Below are 15,132 nucleotides of genomic sequence, written 5' to 3'. Positions count from 1 at the left end.
AGAGTTGTGTTTATAGTGTCGTCTTTGAAATGTGTGGTCGTATGCAGATTCACTATGTAGCCCAAATCTCCCTTTGTTGTTGGTGGTGCTGTTGTTACTGATCAAGCTTGGATGCTATTTCAGACACATCGCATCGTATATCGGAGACTGCCTGCGATCATCAGGCCAGAGCCTGCTAGGTGGTTGGATGGATCGTGGCGGTGTTGCTGGAGGTCTCTTCTTCTATGCTAGCATCGCATTGCTCGGAGAGGGGGCAGACAATACACCCTTGGCGCATTGTTTCAGCAAGAGCCGCAATGCAGCCCTGTGAAACCAAGAGGCTTACGTAGCAGATAGCCACTCTACTTGCTTTAGCCCGCAAGCTTCCCAGGCTGCGATGAAAGCTGCGTGAGGCTTGGCAATGACGTAGCGCTACCGGTCAAAGCTCAGAGCTGTGTTGTCGTGCAGCTAAATAGCCCCTCCATAGCTTTCCCCTCCATCATCACATTACCAGTTACTGTTCTCACAACTTTACACTGCAATCCTCCCTCTTCTCACACATACACACAAATTAATCTCCATACGATACCACACTTAATAGCCACATCTACGACACAATGGCCCGCGGAAACTCCCCCCAGACCCAAGTCTTCTACAAGGGCAGCACAGGCGACCTATTCACCATCTTTGTCGAGAGCGTAGAGGCGCTGCAGAAGTGGAAGGCTGACAGCAGCATTCCTATGGTTGAGGTTGTTGCTGGGTGGAAGGTCATGGTACCCGAGTAAGTTTGTCACAACAACGTCCGAGCCGTTCGCCAACGGAGAGAGAGAGAGAGAAATGTGTTTTCTGGGCGCCTCAAATGGGGAAGAGAACGTTTATTTGCTAACGCATGAGAAACAGACACGGCAAGCAGGGTGTGCTCAACACGGCTTCCAAGCAGCAGCTAGAGAATGAGTTTGGTGCTGGCGCAAAGGAGGATGACATCTTCAAGAAGATCCTTCAGGAGGGTGAGGTTCAGTCGAGCGAGGTATGTAACTTCCTGTTTCCGACACCATCGCATTCTCGAAAACATGGTCGCTGACTAGCCCGTCTTTTAAAAACAGAACTCTGAGCGCATCGGCATCACCAACGAGACTCAGGGCGGACGTCAAGCCCACTAGACGCCTCGATCATGTCTACAGCGTGACGATGAGCGAACGATCTTAGTCTTTCTTATGACTTTCGATATGATATCATGACTTGGAAGGGGGTGGATGGGGTTTAGCTAGTGAGCGAGAGCTGCTGGCTTGCAAGGAGGGATTGGGATGACACCTTTTCCTGCATCCTGCATGGTTGATAGGCATCTACAATGGAATGGAATGTCTACAATGAATTTGTGTCTGGCTGCGATGGTGATGTGTGTGGATTGTGACTGCCTCTGCCTGTCGTTTTGGGACGTTTATAGCGATCGACGGTCCAAGGCTTGACACGCGAAAGAAGTAGACGAATTGCCTTCGTCGATGAGAAGGAAAGTGAAAATCTGGAGACACAGGTGATGAGTATGTGAAGAGCTCTCTACACGCTGATAAGCATGGTTTGTCGTGGCTACATAAACGAGATCTTTAGACCGCCTCGTCCTTTTAATCCGCAGGGATAATATCCCTCTGAATCTAACCGCCCTCGGGTTCGCGATCTTACAAGTTCAATCCAGAACGCTAGCGGAAGACGGATAGTACAGGATCCAGGTTTGTCGTATACCACCTTGAGGTCATCAGGCCAGTGTTGAGTTTGGAAATTCAATCTCTTTTCGCGTATTTCAGCGCTGTCCGGGATGGTGTTGGACGAGCCTGGTAGATGAAAGAAGTCGAACCCGTTGCTACTAGAGCTCACACATAAGGCCAGGTACCAATCGCCGTCCCATCCATACTTTCTACAGATCCGGCCGGTCGGAATGAGATACACTGCCGTGTAGGAACTCAGGCAGACATATCCATCGGTCGATTCATCGAATCTAAAGTGGTCAAAGGTATATAAGGTACCTCTGGGGTGTCCAAAGAAGACGTGATTCCCCCTTCGTTGAACGTTGTGTGTCCGCACTTCTGCGTAACGTGATCGCAAGAACGTAAAGCTTGACATTGGCCGATCGATTTTCCACCATGTGTCAGGTCCGTGTAACAATGTGCGGCTTACAATGTCCAAAGAGCAAAGGCAGAAGGTGCAGGTATAGCATATTCTCCACAATATTTCTTCAACGGATGCTTCGTAATCGACTTCCAGATCTGAGCCTTGCCCACATAGAGCTAACAGGGAAAACACACGATCGTGTGGAATCGCGCACTCCTGCATACGAAATTCCTCAAGAAGATGTACAAGTCTCCTGCCGTGGAAATAATTCGGGCTTACGTCCTGAAGTTGCAGCAACCGTATGAGATGTCTGGAATCATCGGTAGGCCCGAGAAGTGGATGGAGATGGTTCATCGGAAGCATTGTTCCATCCGCCATTAGAGTGTGTCGACGCGCAAGAACGACTTCTTGGGTAACCCATGCCCGGGTCCAGTATTCGTGGGCAAACAAGATTCCTACGTCCGTATCTAGTTCGTATCCTTCTATCCAGTTTCGTCGGTAATGCAACTCGACGTTTCGCCGGTAATGCGACTCGACGTTTCGCAACACGTTGGCCATATCAGGGCTTGATCCCAGCCATGAAATAACTCTGCTCGCCCGCGAGTATATGCTCCCCATCTGTTGCACCTGATGCGTTCTCTCTGCAAGATTTTCCTGATCAATACACAACGCATCAATCCATAGCCATCCGAGGTCTTTCTTTCTAGCCTGCTGCAGAAATCTGTATAGATTTATCCGAACGCGATGCGGTCGCCCATTAATAATTACTGTATAGCCTTTGTCAGGCTGGCCCCATACGTAGGATAAGCAGACGTAGTCATCATTGACTGTCGCATCGCGTAATGTGCATTCAATGTGTCCGCTTTCAGACCGGTCCGGGTGGAGCAAAAGTAGACGAATAGAGCGCTGGGAGAGATCGAGTGATGTGTAGCTAAATGTTTTAGCCTTGTGATCGCCGTCGCAAGCCGATAAGCTCATGTTTCTGTCAGGGCCGGAGTATAGTCGTCTGCTTCAAGATTTTAAAGTACTTTTCCATAGGGACAAGAATCGTATTTAGAATGCTAGAAGAGTTGAGATGACAGACAAATGTGCTATTTGGCGGCCTAGAACCAAGGCGCCAATCAGGTCCAACCCGAAATGTGGACAAACAACGTAAATCGCACAAGGCCGACCAATGAGGCTGCACATGGACTACAGAATATGTGCACTCGGATTTTGCTCGAAGTCAAAACACCAGCGGTGCAGGGAAGCGTTGTAGGAATCTGTGCGCCGGGCAAGGTGCAAGGCTGCGATGACAGGGATATATGATGGTTACTGCCGAGGAACTACGAGGATACTAGGGGGCTATGCGACCGTTGATCCACTAACAATCTGCCAGCTCCAACCCCTCGAATCAGACCTGCTCCAAGTGCGAAACGCCTGACGGCAAGCATTGGAAGTTCTTCAGAATACCATTCGGTATGACAATAATTGTGCAGCGGGCGTTTCACTGGATTATTAAATGTGTCAGCCAAAGTTCCATAGCACCTAGGTGAATGACATCAAGCTATAGCATGGAGCAGTGCATCATAGTGTGTACGTCACATGATTGATAGTTGCGCAGTTCATCCCTACCTCCTCATGTAGTCTGTGATGAAAATTATCCTCGATCTCAACCAAACCATATTATTGTAACCTATCATTGTTCATTTCTTCGGTCTGGATAAGCGCATATCATCGGCTATGCATACCAAGACTTTGATCTGAAATTTGTCCATACCTATCTACATTTCGTCCTCAGAATCATTTCGGTCTTGAGCGAATGTAGAAAATGGGCTGAAATAGGCCTTGCAGAGCCATCGGTCGTATTCCGGATGCGTTGCTGGGCTAGTTTTTGTTTTTCGTCTTACTTTCATACGAAGGATCCAACGAACACCCTAAACAAACGGAACTAGTAGCCCGGACAAAGGGCGCATACTGCATACCGTATTTTTTTTTTAGTTTTTTCCACTACACCACATCGACACATGCACGCTGCGGGAAAGGGCCGACCCATACTTAGGGCCAAGTCGCGATTGTGCCGAGATCGGTAGAAGATGGATGGAAGGCGCATATCGAACTCAGGTGACATTTTCCTGGCTCGGCGAGGTCAGGTATGCTTTCCCTCGCGAGTTCTGGAACATTTCCACTCGAAAGGACAAGCGTAACGCACTGAGTAACAACGCAATCACTTGTGTTGTCTCGCCTTCGGCATCTTAGTCTTTGGTTCATTTCCGTCTTTCTGCGAGTTTGATAGATTGCATGATCCTAAGACTTGTCTAGGCGAGAGGCTGGTAGATGTACCTGGCCGATCTTCATGTTATTTAGTGCAACACACTAGGCCTCCTAGAATCACATGTCTATCCGTCTATCACGGAGCATGCGACGGTATTCTTCGCGAATGGTGTAGACGCATGTCTATCTGCAGGCAAAGTGCAACCCACCTGGCAGCAATCGTCAACCCCATCCTAGGCACTATAATTCTAGTTGCTGCAAAAGTGGTCACGTCTTGTATTTACAACTCGTCTTATGCATTATATATCTTTGCTTTTGTTTTTTCTCGTGACGCACAAAGCTTCTCACCGTCACTGCTGTGTAACACAATACCACGTTGACAGCTTAGTTCAGATCTCCTCCTTACAATTGTTTCCTAGCGTTGGAGGGAAAAGCAACGGATGCTCCACTGTGGTGTAGTTGCGAACGACACCCATTCGTAGGTTCTCTACCGATGAACTTCAACAACACTTATCAGGCTGCGTAACAGGTGCATGCATGCTGAGATTTCCTGGAAGACATGGATGCCTCTCGTGCTCACTCTTGGAACACGAGACACTATAAAGCATCTGGTTTTGGCTGCTTTCAGTAAGTATCAGCCTTCAGTCAATCACTTCAACTCTCAAGTACGACTTCTCAAGTACTCTTTGACAATTCTGCCACTGTCGTCACACTACCACGACTACAATGCCGAACGAAACCCGCGATTTTGGTGACCTGAGGGTGACGCTTACCAAAGAATTCGACTGGAAGTATAGTGATACTGAGACGGGCGCTAAGAGGGACGGAAGTTTCTTTCATGCGAAGTCTCAGGGCGACTTGCGTCCCTTGGGTTCCTTTATTACTCCAAACTACCAGGATCAGAACAACAAAAGAGCGACGCTTTTGGTTGGCAATGCTCCCAACGGTTCTGGAAGACCAGCTGTTGCTAGTCCCACTGGTTATTCGAGGATTTGGGAAGACCGCGGTAGTGGAGGTAAACATGACGGCTCAATCTGGAAGCCCACTGCGCCCTCTGGTTACGTCGCACTGGGAGATGTCTGCGTTGGTAATTACAATTCTCCAAGCACCACGGCAATATGGTGCGTTCGATCGGACCTTGTCTTGCAATCCGACTTCGGTGCGGACAGCGTCTGGAGTGATAGTTACTCTGGAGCCAAGATGGATGTCTCCGTTTGGCCAATTGTCAAACCCCAAATGAGCGTGGACGGGTCCGATAAGATTCCAGTTCTTACTGATCTGTTCATTGCCAACTCGGCATACAGCAAGCCTGAATACAGCCGTGCCAAAGTCCTCGGACTGCCCGTTCCGAAGGACTTCAAACGCTTCAGCGCAGACCTACCAGTATTCACCAAGGATAAGATTCCTCGTGAAGGAGACGTGTTTGATGAGCTAGCGCAGTGTGCAGTCACATTGCCCTTTACCGCCTTCTTCTCTCCAACGGATAATGCGTGTCTAAATCTGATATCCCATCCGTTCATCACGCTCCAAAGACGCACTGCATGGTACGTTGAAGACGTGGCCAGGAACGCTGCCGACCAATCTGGAACCCACTCGACAAAGATAACCAAGGGCGTCTCCGCAACACAGTCGCAAGAGATGACGCACTCGGCTGGTGTGTCGATCACATCCTCCTTTGGAATCAAGGCTATTGGCGGAGGCGTAGACGTCACCCTCAACTACCAATTCACGGCGTCGCAATCCTATTCATCGAGTGAATACCAAGAGACTGAGAAAACACATACCTTCAACATTGGACCTCAAACGGTTCTCGTCCTTCTCACAGACCGTGTATGGATACAAGCTACCCGCAGTGATGGCTCTGCGACTCTACATCGAATTGGGTACAACGCTACCGACGACCTGAGTAGGACTGAGATCAAGCTTAAGTAGATGGAGCTTGCTACTGCCATTTTCCAGTTGCTTGTGCTATTTTGTGCTGTATGCCAACTGTACGATTCGTTCGCTTAGTATCTGCTCATATTGACCTTCACTGTATGCTAGCTATACAATCCATTCATTTAGTATCTGCAACTTTAAGGTCACTCTTATTGGATCATCTTGGTCGTAAACCCCGCACTCCTTGGACGTTCCACTTGCACGCTTCATCATCTAAGGCTCAATTAGTGCCACCCACCATTTCGCTCTAGTGGCCGTGGACTCGGTATTCCTATTTTCCCTTCCTATGAACCTCGCGCCGTAACACGCCACAGCACACAGATGATGTGCTTGCTGAAGGCCCTACTAAAAATATTAACATGCGTGCGACTGTCGAGTATTACAGATGGAATTCAAGCTTCCTCGTCGTGGTTTTTGGGAAGCAGCAGGTGGCTTGGCATCATTCGGTGCTTGGTATTGGGAAAAACAAGCAATGTCGTAGATTGTTTTCTGAGTTGTTAAGTTTCCCGATCGTCTTCAAGGGCATTGCTATGAGTAGTGCACAAGATCGAAGGTGGTGGAATCGAGGGTGGCGTGTGGTCTGAGCCATGTATCAAGAAGACGACGAGCGATATCTCGTGAACGCACATAGGACTCGTCTCACAAACACGAAGTGTCAAGAGTCTACGGAGGCGATGGCCCGGCCCTTGTCAAGCCCTAAGTTTTCTTTTTTTGAGTGACATTTGTGGACATGCAGTGATAATGATGGGAAGATGGAGGTCGCGAGACTGGTTTCCATGTCAAGAAATGCTGATTAGGAATTGAGTGTTTTTGTTAATGCTTCGTGTCTTGTTCTGGTGTTCGCGCTCGAATTCCGATAGGATTCTTGTCGCGTAAATTCTGGTAAGGGCCCGTGGAGGGATTAGCTGCTCGGTTGTTCAGGAACGGCGGCCAGACATGTCTTTCGTAGACTCGACGTTCTGATAATCTAGTGGTGGTGATGATTAGTATACATAAAATTACGGTAATATGTTTAAACAATCGCGATACAACAGAGCTCAAGAGATCGGAGGGCCTATTCGAATGGAGGAGAAGAATTGATAGCTTGAGTTCTTGCGCCTGTCTAGGCAAGCGTGTCAGCATTCGCATTCGATTCCGCGGTTTACTTTGTGGGTATAACGAGGCACTTGTTTGTAGTTCGAGCAGAAAAATCCATGGTGCTCGCGGCACCTGACGAACAGCGTAGATGCGGTTTCCAATAAATCAATGTAGATTGCCACAAGTGCCTAGCGTAGCAACACAGGGAAGAATCATGTCCATATTCGACCGAATACGGGAGGCGAGGGTCTTGGTGGAGTTGCGCGGCGAAGCTGCGAGCCTAAAGACTCGCCTAGTGGAAGTCTAAGCAGTAGGAAAGGACCGATGGAAAGATGGAGTTGTACCGAGGTTGAGCCTAAGAGTACTTTTTGACACTCAGCGATTCTTCAGATGGCAAAATGAAAAAGGTTTACATGTACTGCTGTAGAAGCTGTCAGGCGCAGGGCACAGCCGCTCGTGCAGGATGTTGCGCAGTGGTACAAACGCCTTGCAACGACACAAACACGAGCTCGCGATAGCAGTGCAACCCCCTGGAATCACCGGATTACGATAGTTTGCAAGGCCCAGTAGATCGACAACGACCTGCATATCACCATGAAGCCAATGGTGAAGCACCGGAGATTCCGATGCAAAGTACCTAGCCGTGAATACGAAGTTGCGTAGAAGCTGTAGAAGCTGTGCTAAAAAGTGTGGGTGTACGAAGTCACAGTCCTGACGCAGGGCAAGGCGACGGCGTGCGAGGCTGAGAGACCATTTTGGCGGCGGGCCACAATTAGAATTCTTCCCAAGCTTCTCCCGGCCTTGTTCGCTTGCAACCTCGATACCTTTCCCCGTACGCCGACGACGTCATTTGCGTCGCTCAAACTCCGCGACGCTCTGTCTCGCCGTGACACGAAGCCGTCATTACCGATGGGCGATCCCTGCATGCATCGCTGGCATGAAGGCGAAGGTCGAAGTGCAGTACGAGATAGGAGCCGCGGAGTGAGTGGTGGTTCAAGGTGCGACACGCTGAAGCGAGACATGGCAATTGGTACAGATACGCATGCTACGTACGACACACGTTAATATAAGAGACGGATAACCACATGGATGGGTGCAAGACAGCTGCCAGGTGTAGCGCACTGCTGCCGCGAAAAGCCGGTTTTCTTTCTCTCGAATCATGCCCTTCAACTCGCCCGCGACTGGGGCGTCGATCGCTCGTATCGGCGGCATGTCACTTGAGCGCAGTAACAGTAAAGTGCTTGCTCTGCGCCTCCAGCAGCTTCAAAGTGGTTCGCATTCCGGGCTGTATTAAAGGTCGACTGCGTTAGTTTCAGGTATGCGTGGCTTCGCTAAAGCCACAGTGCGCGACAATGGATCGGCGTGGTTGCGGGTTGGTACCACCTTTCATCGCAACCCTGAGGAGCGATACGGGGACCCGCTTTGGAACTAGCGCAAGGGACCGCTATATCCGATGACCTCACCGTGACCTGCCACTCACTCGGTAACTAGACGAACGAATTGCGAGCAACCGAGGGGCGTATGCGTTGTGGAGAAAGAAGTTTAATTGGACGAATGGGGTAAAGTTTGCTTTTTTGCGGTTGGGTGCTCGTTCGGTGTATATCCAGGATGAGAGTGACAGGGCTTGGATGGCGTGCAAATGGCGTCCGCACAGAGTCGTGTGTGCGATCATTGTGCAGTCGCCTTTCTGTTCCTTGTCTTTGATCTCCAGCTGCTGGCCGTCTCCGTGACCTTGTCCTTTCTTGCACTCTCACTTCACTTACCCTTACTCTGAGCGAGCTCCACTTGACATCTGAAATCACAACGTCGACCCAGTGCGAGGATCGATTGAGGCGTCAAAGCACCGCTCTTTTCACCGAGCAAGGGATCCATTCTGGACAAAAGCGCATCATGCCTACACTCGTGTGGTTGCGCGCTGCTGCCGTCGCTGCTCTTGCGGCTCATGCTACTGCCCAGCAATGCTGTAGGTATCCCGTGTATTGTCGACGAACAACAGCTGACCGAACAGACTACCCCAATGGCAACAAAGCCCCAGACACAGAGAAGCCCTGCTCAACAGCAGAGGGCTCTGCTTGCTGTCCGGATAGCTGGGAGTGCCTCGACAATGGTCTCTGCCACTATCCCGCTAACAACCTGTACGGCCGATATAGCTGTACAGACAAGACTTGGAAGTCGGAAGGATGTGCTTCGAACATGTGCACCTACGGTAGGAATGCTGACTTGTTAAACTGAACACGACTGACGTACAACAGGCATGACAGTCGGTGGTGGCGAGTCGATAAAGCAGTGCGCCGATCACGACGACCAGTGGTGCTGCAACGCAGACGACACAAACGTAAAATGCTGCCAGGAATCACCGTCACCACGACCTTTTTTCGCGCTGCAAAACGGAAATGCCTACGCGACGATTGGCTCGAATCAAGCGTCGACTAACCCCAACATTGCTACCATTACTGGCCTGGCGACAAGTGGTGGATCATCAGGAGGTGGAAACTCGGCATCACAAACGTCAGCGCAGCGGTCTTCAGCTGCTCCTTCTACAACCGACGATTCAAATTCGGGAACTGCAACACCAGACTCGGTCACTACTACGCCTACACCTTTTAGCTCCGTTGCGACGAGCCTTTCCACAGGCAGTGCGGGAGTAGTCACCATTGAAAACACCGTTCTCGTTACCCCGACTGCAACCGCCGGCTCAAGCAACGACAATGCCAATGGAGACTCTGACAGCGGATCGAGCTCGAACCTAGGTCTTATCATCGGATGCGCAGTCGGCATTCCCCTCGCACTCGCTCTCCTCGGTATAATCTTCTGGCTCCTCCGCAAGCGTCGCCAACAAGCCGCCAACCCCTACAAAGAAGCTTCGGAAATTGAAGGAGACAGCCCGCTCGTCGGCGGTGCCGCGGCAGCAAAACTCAGCAAGAAAGAAACATACCGAAACTCGCGACCCGCCACGGCAGAGATTGACGGTAACCCCGTTGGAGCCGGACAGCCAAATCGCATCTCTGAACTTCCTTCCGGAAATGGTTTCCAACCGGGACAGGGCGCTCCCTACGGACCTGATGCTGTTGGGATTGGTGGTGGTAATGGGAACAGGAACACATGGGATAGCCAACCACCTCAGTACTCGCCTGCACAAGCCGCCTTCAGCCACCCCGATGCTGCGGAACTGCCTGATAATAGTGTCCATCCTGTTCTTAATGAGAAAGGGCAGCCGTACCAACCGTATAGGCCTCCACAGCCTGTGGCTGAGCTGCCGTCTGTTACAACGCCACCTGAGGATCTGGAGAAGCAGATGCCGAAGCGGTAGAGGGGGGGTTGTTCACTTTTCCTGGCAGGCGTTTTCTTTGGGAGGGCATTAACATATATATGACGAGGCTACTGCAGCTTTTTTCTTTTCTTTTTTTCAAAGCATAGGGAAGATACCATGCACGAGAAATTTGTGTATAATGATGGGGGTAGCGATACCTTCAAATCCAGATTCAGATTCAGATCAGCATGATACTGTTCTAATTTTGAAATACAGAATCCATGTAACTGCATGGACGTCTCTAGCAACTTATGACGACTAGTTTAAATCAAAGGTTTATACTCATTTTACTTGGACATGGACATCAGCCCTCTCCAGAAAATGCCGAGTGCGAATGGGGGAAGGCGGTGTGTGGGGGAAAAAGGGCAGCGAGTCATGTCCGTCGGCGGCATGTCGTCAGCCCTCGAGCCCTTGAGCCCTTGAACCCGGAGAAGGCTATGGGGGACTCGAAGATGTCCAAGATAACGCGTGTCGCAACCATCATTGTCACCCACACGTAGCATGAGAGCACCCGTTCGTTTCTTCCTTGTTTTTTCACCATGATCCACCTGCCCGACGAGCTCATCCTCCTCATAATCTCTTATCTCGAACCCGCCGAGCTCGTCAACCTCCAACATGTCTCCCGCGCCTTCCTATCCCTCTCGCGCGACAACAACCTCTGGAAGTCTCTCTGCTTCTCCCATTCTGCCGCCGAGCGCCGTCGCCGCCGCCTCGACATCACGCCTCCCGACATCGACCCCCGTCTCGCTGAGCTCATACGCGCCGCCGATACTCTCTCCAACACATTCGATACCTCGGTGCACGACACAGATGCGCCGAGTGCCGACGTACAGCAGCAGAGGAACGCAGGCAGGAGACGCCAGGCGCTGATAGCCAACTGGGATCCTAGTTATCCTGACGAGAAGGTGAATTGGTACGACGACTTCATTCAGAGGCATGCCGAGCCGAGCCTGAGTTGGTTTCAAGATGCCGGGACCGAGGGGAGAGAGTACGGGGACGGGAGGAGGGAGGCTACGGGCGCGGGTGTCTTGTTCGATCAGCATGGCCTGGCGGATAAGCTTGTCGCGCCGCTAGACGACGGCCGGATATGTATCTGGGACGCCTCTGCTGCCAGCGACCGCCAGGGAACCATGATTGCCAAGTCTGATATCGGGTTACTGGCGAACCGGGGAAGCGACTTGGACTACGACACGAGACTTGCGCAGAGCCACGCCGTCATGACGGAAACGGGTGCGGTAGAATGCGTGAGCATAGACAGCAAGTTGGCCAAAGGCTTCTTCGCTGTCAAGAACGAGCTCGTTGAGACGGATCTGAACACGCTTCAAGTTGTCTCGCGCACGCCGTATCCGTTTCCCGTTACCGCGCTGAGCGAAGCACATCACAGCACGCCCTTGACGATTGGAACAAACTGGACGCTGCATCTGCACGATAGTCGGAAACCGCCTGCACCACCCTCTTCTTCGGTGCGCTGCGAGCTCATTAGCGGCCCCGCAGATAACGACTTCTCGCGCCTCGATACCGGGGACCTGCACGGCCATGTCAGCCTCTCCCAGCCCGGCGCGCTGTCTATCCTCCATCTGCCCACGACGCGCGAGTGGGACGGCAACGGCGACATCTGGGTCGCTGGCCGCTTCACCTCGATGCTAAACTTTGATCGGAGATACTTCCCCCGTCTTCGCGGTACTGTGCACTCGGGCGCTCGTCTGTCCTGCCTTGCTGCCCTCCCTCACCCTTTTGTGCCGCATCATCTGCGTCTCGGCACCCCTTACGCCAATCCGTCTCTCCTCCACGACGTCAAATCTACAAGGGGGTTTACCTTGATCGCAGCGGGCGAGTACAAGGGTAAAGGCAGTCTGGAGCTGTACGGCCTATCTGGCGAACCCGAGAGGAGTATTAACTCGAGCGATAGCCGCACGACAACATCTGGGCGTGGCGGTGGTCGCTCAAAAGCATACTATCAGAACCGGCAGACGGCTAGTAGCTCCAAACTCCTGTCTGTGGCGCCACATGGGACTCGTCTGGTTTTTGCAGATGGAAATGGAGGGTTGAAGTGGGTGGAGAGGGATGGCTCGACGCCTGTGAGGCAGCTCAACATCAACGATTTTCAACGACGGTCAAAGGATGGTTCTGCTTCTACTCTGGAACAGCAGCATGATCATGGTAACCTTGTAAACGCGACGCCAGATTCAGAGGCCAGCTGGGGCGACATTGTCCAGAAGATTCTTCCTACTACTACTACTACAACAACATCATCGCAATACGCACCAGAGTCTACCGAGTCGTTCTCTTGCCTAGGCCTGAATAACCTGGTGCTATGGACGGGGGATGGAAGGTTGGGGCTTTTGGGCTTTGGCAAGGAGCCGCCCATGGCGAGGGATGTTTTTGAGGATGCGTTGGAAGTACAGGGAGGGAGTATGGAGGGGGGACACCAAGGGGACAAGGTTAGGGAGAGGCAGTACGACGTGGAGATGAGGAGGGCGTTGGAGCAGCAGGCTAGGGAGTTGAGGTGGTTGAGGGGATATGGGCTCTAAGAGAGACGGGTTGGGTTGGGTTTTGGTGGCTTTGTGGGCGCTAGGCGGTGTGGAAGATGAGTTGAGTATGTAGTGTCATGCGAGATGTACGAAACACCTATCCTGATAACGTTTTCTTACAGGAAATGCCGAGTTAATTCTTAAAGGTCAACTGATACTCAGGGTAATCCGTAGCCGGCCATGTAAGATCGCAATCAAGTACAATGGCTCTGGAGGCGTATTTCCAGGCAAACGTTACATGTCCTACATAGTTTTTGCATTGATTTTAACGTCGATGCCAATTTACCACTACGTCTCCCCTATCCTAGCAGTCGGCTCTCTGTGACCTAGCTGTAGTAGCATGATCAATGTAAGACGGTGTACCTTACTTTTTTCGCTCGAAAAAAAAGAGTATAAAACATGTTCTAGCTTCACCAAGCTCGTTCGTCTCTTACGTCATCAGTTCACTCTGCCAGAAGAAGCCCTAGCTCCATCATTGGAGTTCTTTTTGCGGTGGTCGATGCGAAGTTTGAGAATTCCAGGAATCGCAGGAGCTCAAGATTGTACTCGAGTTTGAGTCGGGAGAAATGACCGCTTTGGAAGGTCCGCGAATCAGCGCAGTGCCCCTTGCACTGAGAGATGAGTGAAAAGTCTAGTGAGAGAATAAAGCGACATCGAAAGACTAAAAGGGACTAAAGTTAACATTTGCCGCGACTCATATTAGTACAGCACTGTCGGCGAGTACGTCGTGGGTACAAGAATGATCTATATGGGCAATGGAATATTGCGGCCTGTGTATTGTAAGTGTCATCTCCCAATTGATAGTTGAATATGTAAAGTGATTAGACGCATAGTGAGATATTGTTATACAAAACTTTAAACGTCTGTCAAGCATATCAGCTAACTGCTAACTGGAGTACATTGCAGCACATGCGGCCAGCGAACACAAATCCATGTCAACACGCAGTGGCCACACATACATATCTCACAGCGTCTCTTAACGTTCGACGTCAGACACATCTCGGAAAAAAATCAATCCTTCTTCACGCTTTCATCCTTAGAGTCGCTCTTCTTCTCTTCCTCTTTATCGCCGGAGCCGCTGCCACTACCCTTGTAATGACTACCTTCTTTTCCCGGCTCGAAGACCGTGTTACCTGGCACTAATTCAGAATGGATAACCTCCAACGTCAAGTGCACAAGACATACAGGAAGCGCAATGCGCCCAAGCACCGTCTTTCGTCAAGTCAGCCCCTGCGTCACACTCTGGACATTGAACCATGGCAAATCCTTCGGGACGAATTTCGGTGGATGGAGAACGATGAAATGTAGGATGTGGTTTATAATCGATGTTCGGGTTGCCATGTTGCGATAGAGTTTCAATGCAAAGTTGTGTAGTCGCGCTAGAGTGAGGGGCATGATGTCATAGACCAATAGCATCTCGCGGAGCCTCTTCATACACATCGGACACCAAGCCGGTAAATCCTTCTTGAGAGTTGAAGTTCGCAGAAGAAGGCCCGAAGTTGGGCTCACATTCTTCCATCTGTAATCTCTCGTGCAGTGGTTGAGCTGGCGCGTTGCAGACAATACGTAGCGTGAACGCCAACGACCCTGCAGCATGCAACAAGTATGGCGCAGATAGGACTCTTAGTCTTACAATGCAGAACTTGTGGATGCTACCAGACTTTGAATCCTGCGTTTGCGCCAAAAGGTTTGTCCCAAACCATTGACACGAGTCAATCAAGTACTCTCGTGATCCGCTCTCTTCCGCCCGTCGCTCCGTTCACTCTTTCAGCCTCCTGCAGCCCCAATAACCAGCATCCTTTTGTCTTGCGCAATACAATCACCCCACCACCGTTGACTCGCACCTGAACTCTCCATCCTCATGGATGCTATCACGACTCAGACTGCTAGAAGCCACCAATAATCGCGCTCAGCCGCAAATCCTCAGATCATACCATGGGC

At 50.9% G+C, this 15,132-nt stretch overlaps 6 protein-coding genes across 6 annotated transcripts; 4 read left to right on the top strand and 2 right to left on the bottom strand.

The window, feature by feature from the left end:
- Positions 1 to 596: 596 nt before the first annotated feature.
- Positions 597 to 1,139, top strand: GT037_010861 (uncharacterized protein; the record flags this gene model as incomplete). The annotated part of the gene is made up of 3 exons (XM_038935908.1): positions 597 to 760; positions 880 to 1,006; positions 1,083 to 1,139. The coding sequence occupies 3 exons, from the start codon at positions 597 to 599 to the stop codon at positions 1,137 to 1,139; spliced, it is 348 nt and encodes a 115-aa protein (XP_038781462.1).
- A 424-nt stretch (positions 1,140 to 1,563) lies between these two features.
- On the bottom strand, positions 1,564 to 3,060 carry GT037_010860 (uncharacterized protein; the record flags this gene model as incomplete). The annotated part of the gene is made up of 2 exons (XM_038935907.1): positions 1,564 to 2,575; positions 2,615 to 3,060. The coding sequence occupies 2 exons, from the start codon at positions 3,058 to 3,060 to the stop codon at positions 1,564 to 1,566; spliced, it is 1,458 nt and encodes a 485-aa protein (XP_038781461.1).
- A 2,001-nt stretch (positions 3,061 to 5,061) lies between these two features.
- Positions 5,062 to 6,267, top strand: GT037_010859 (uncharacterized protein; the record flags this gene model as incomplete). Its single annotated transcript, XM_038935906.1, has 1 exon — positions 5,062 to 6,267. One exon carries the CDS (start codon positions 5,062 to 5,064, stop codon positions 6,265 to 6,267), a length of 1,206 nt encoding a protein of 401 aa, XP_038781460.1.
- A 2,973-nt stretch (positions 6,268 to 9,240) lies between these two features.
- On the top strand, positions 9,241 to 10,660 carry GT037_010858 (glycosyltransferase family 1 protein; the record flags this gene model as incomplete). The annotated part of the gene is made up of 3 exons (XM_038935905.1): positions 9,241 to 9,313; positions 9,359 to 9,556; positions 9,603 to 10,660. The coding sequence occupies 3 exons, from the start codon at positions 9,241 to 9,243 to the stop codon at positions 10,658 to 10,660; spliced, it is 1,329 nt and encodes a 442-aa protein (XP_038781459.1).
- Positions 10,661 to 11,199: 539 nt separating this feature from the next.
- GT037_010857 (uncharacterized protein) lies at positions 11,200 to 13,191 on the top strand (the record flags this gene model as incomplete). Its single annotated transcript, XM_038935904.1, has 1 exon — positions 11,200 to 13,191. One exon carries the CDS (start codon positions 11,200 to 11,202, stop codon positions 13,189 to 13,191), a length of 1,992 nt encoding a protein of 663 aa, XP_038781458.1.
- Positions 13,192 to 14,202: 1,011 nt separating this feature from the next.
- GT037_010856 (uncharacterized protein) lies at positions 14,203 to 14,449 on the bottom strand (the record flags this gene model as incomplete). The annotated part of the gene is made up of 2 exons (XM_038935903.1): positions 14,203 to 14,324; positions 14,377 to 14,449. 2 exons carry the CDS (start codon positions 14,447 to 14,449, stop codon positions 14,203 to 14,205), a joined length of 195 nt encoding a protein of 64 aa, XP_038781457.1.
- Positions 14,450 to 15,132: the final 683 nt, after the last annotated feature.

The sequence above is a fragment of the Alternaria burnsii genome (genome assembly GCF_013036055.1).
Source record: "Alternaria burnsii strain CBS107.38 chromosome Unknown 751, whole genome shotgun sequence".
In the NCBI taxonomy this organism is placed as follows: domain Eukaryota; kingdom Fungi; phylum Ascomycota; class Dothideomycetes; order Pleosporales; family Pleosporaceae; genus Alternaria; species Alternaria burnsii.
This window is presented reverse-complemented; position numbering and strand designations above follow the sequence as displayed.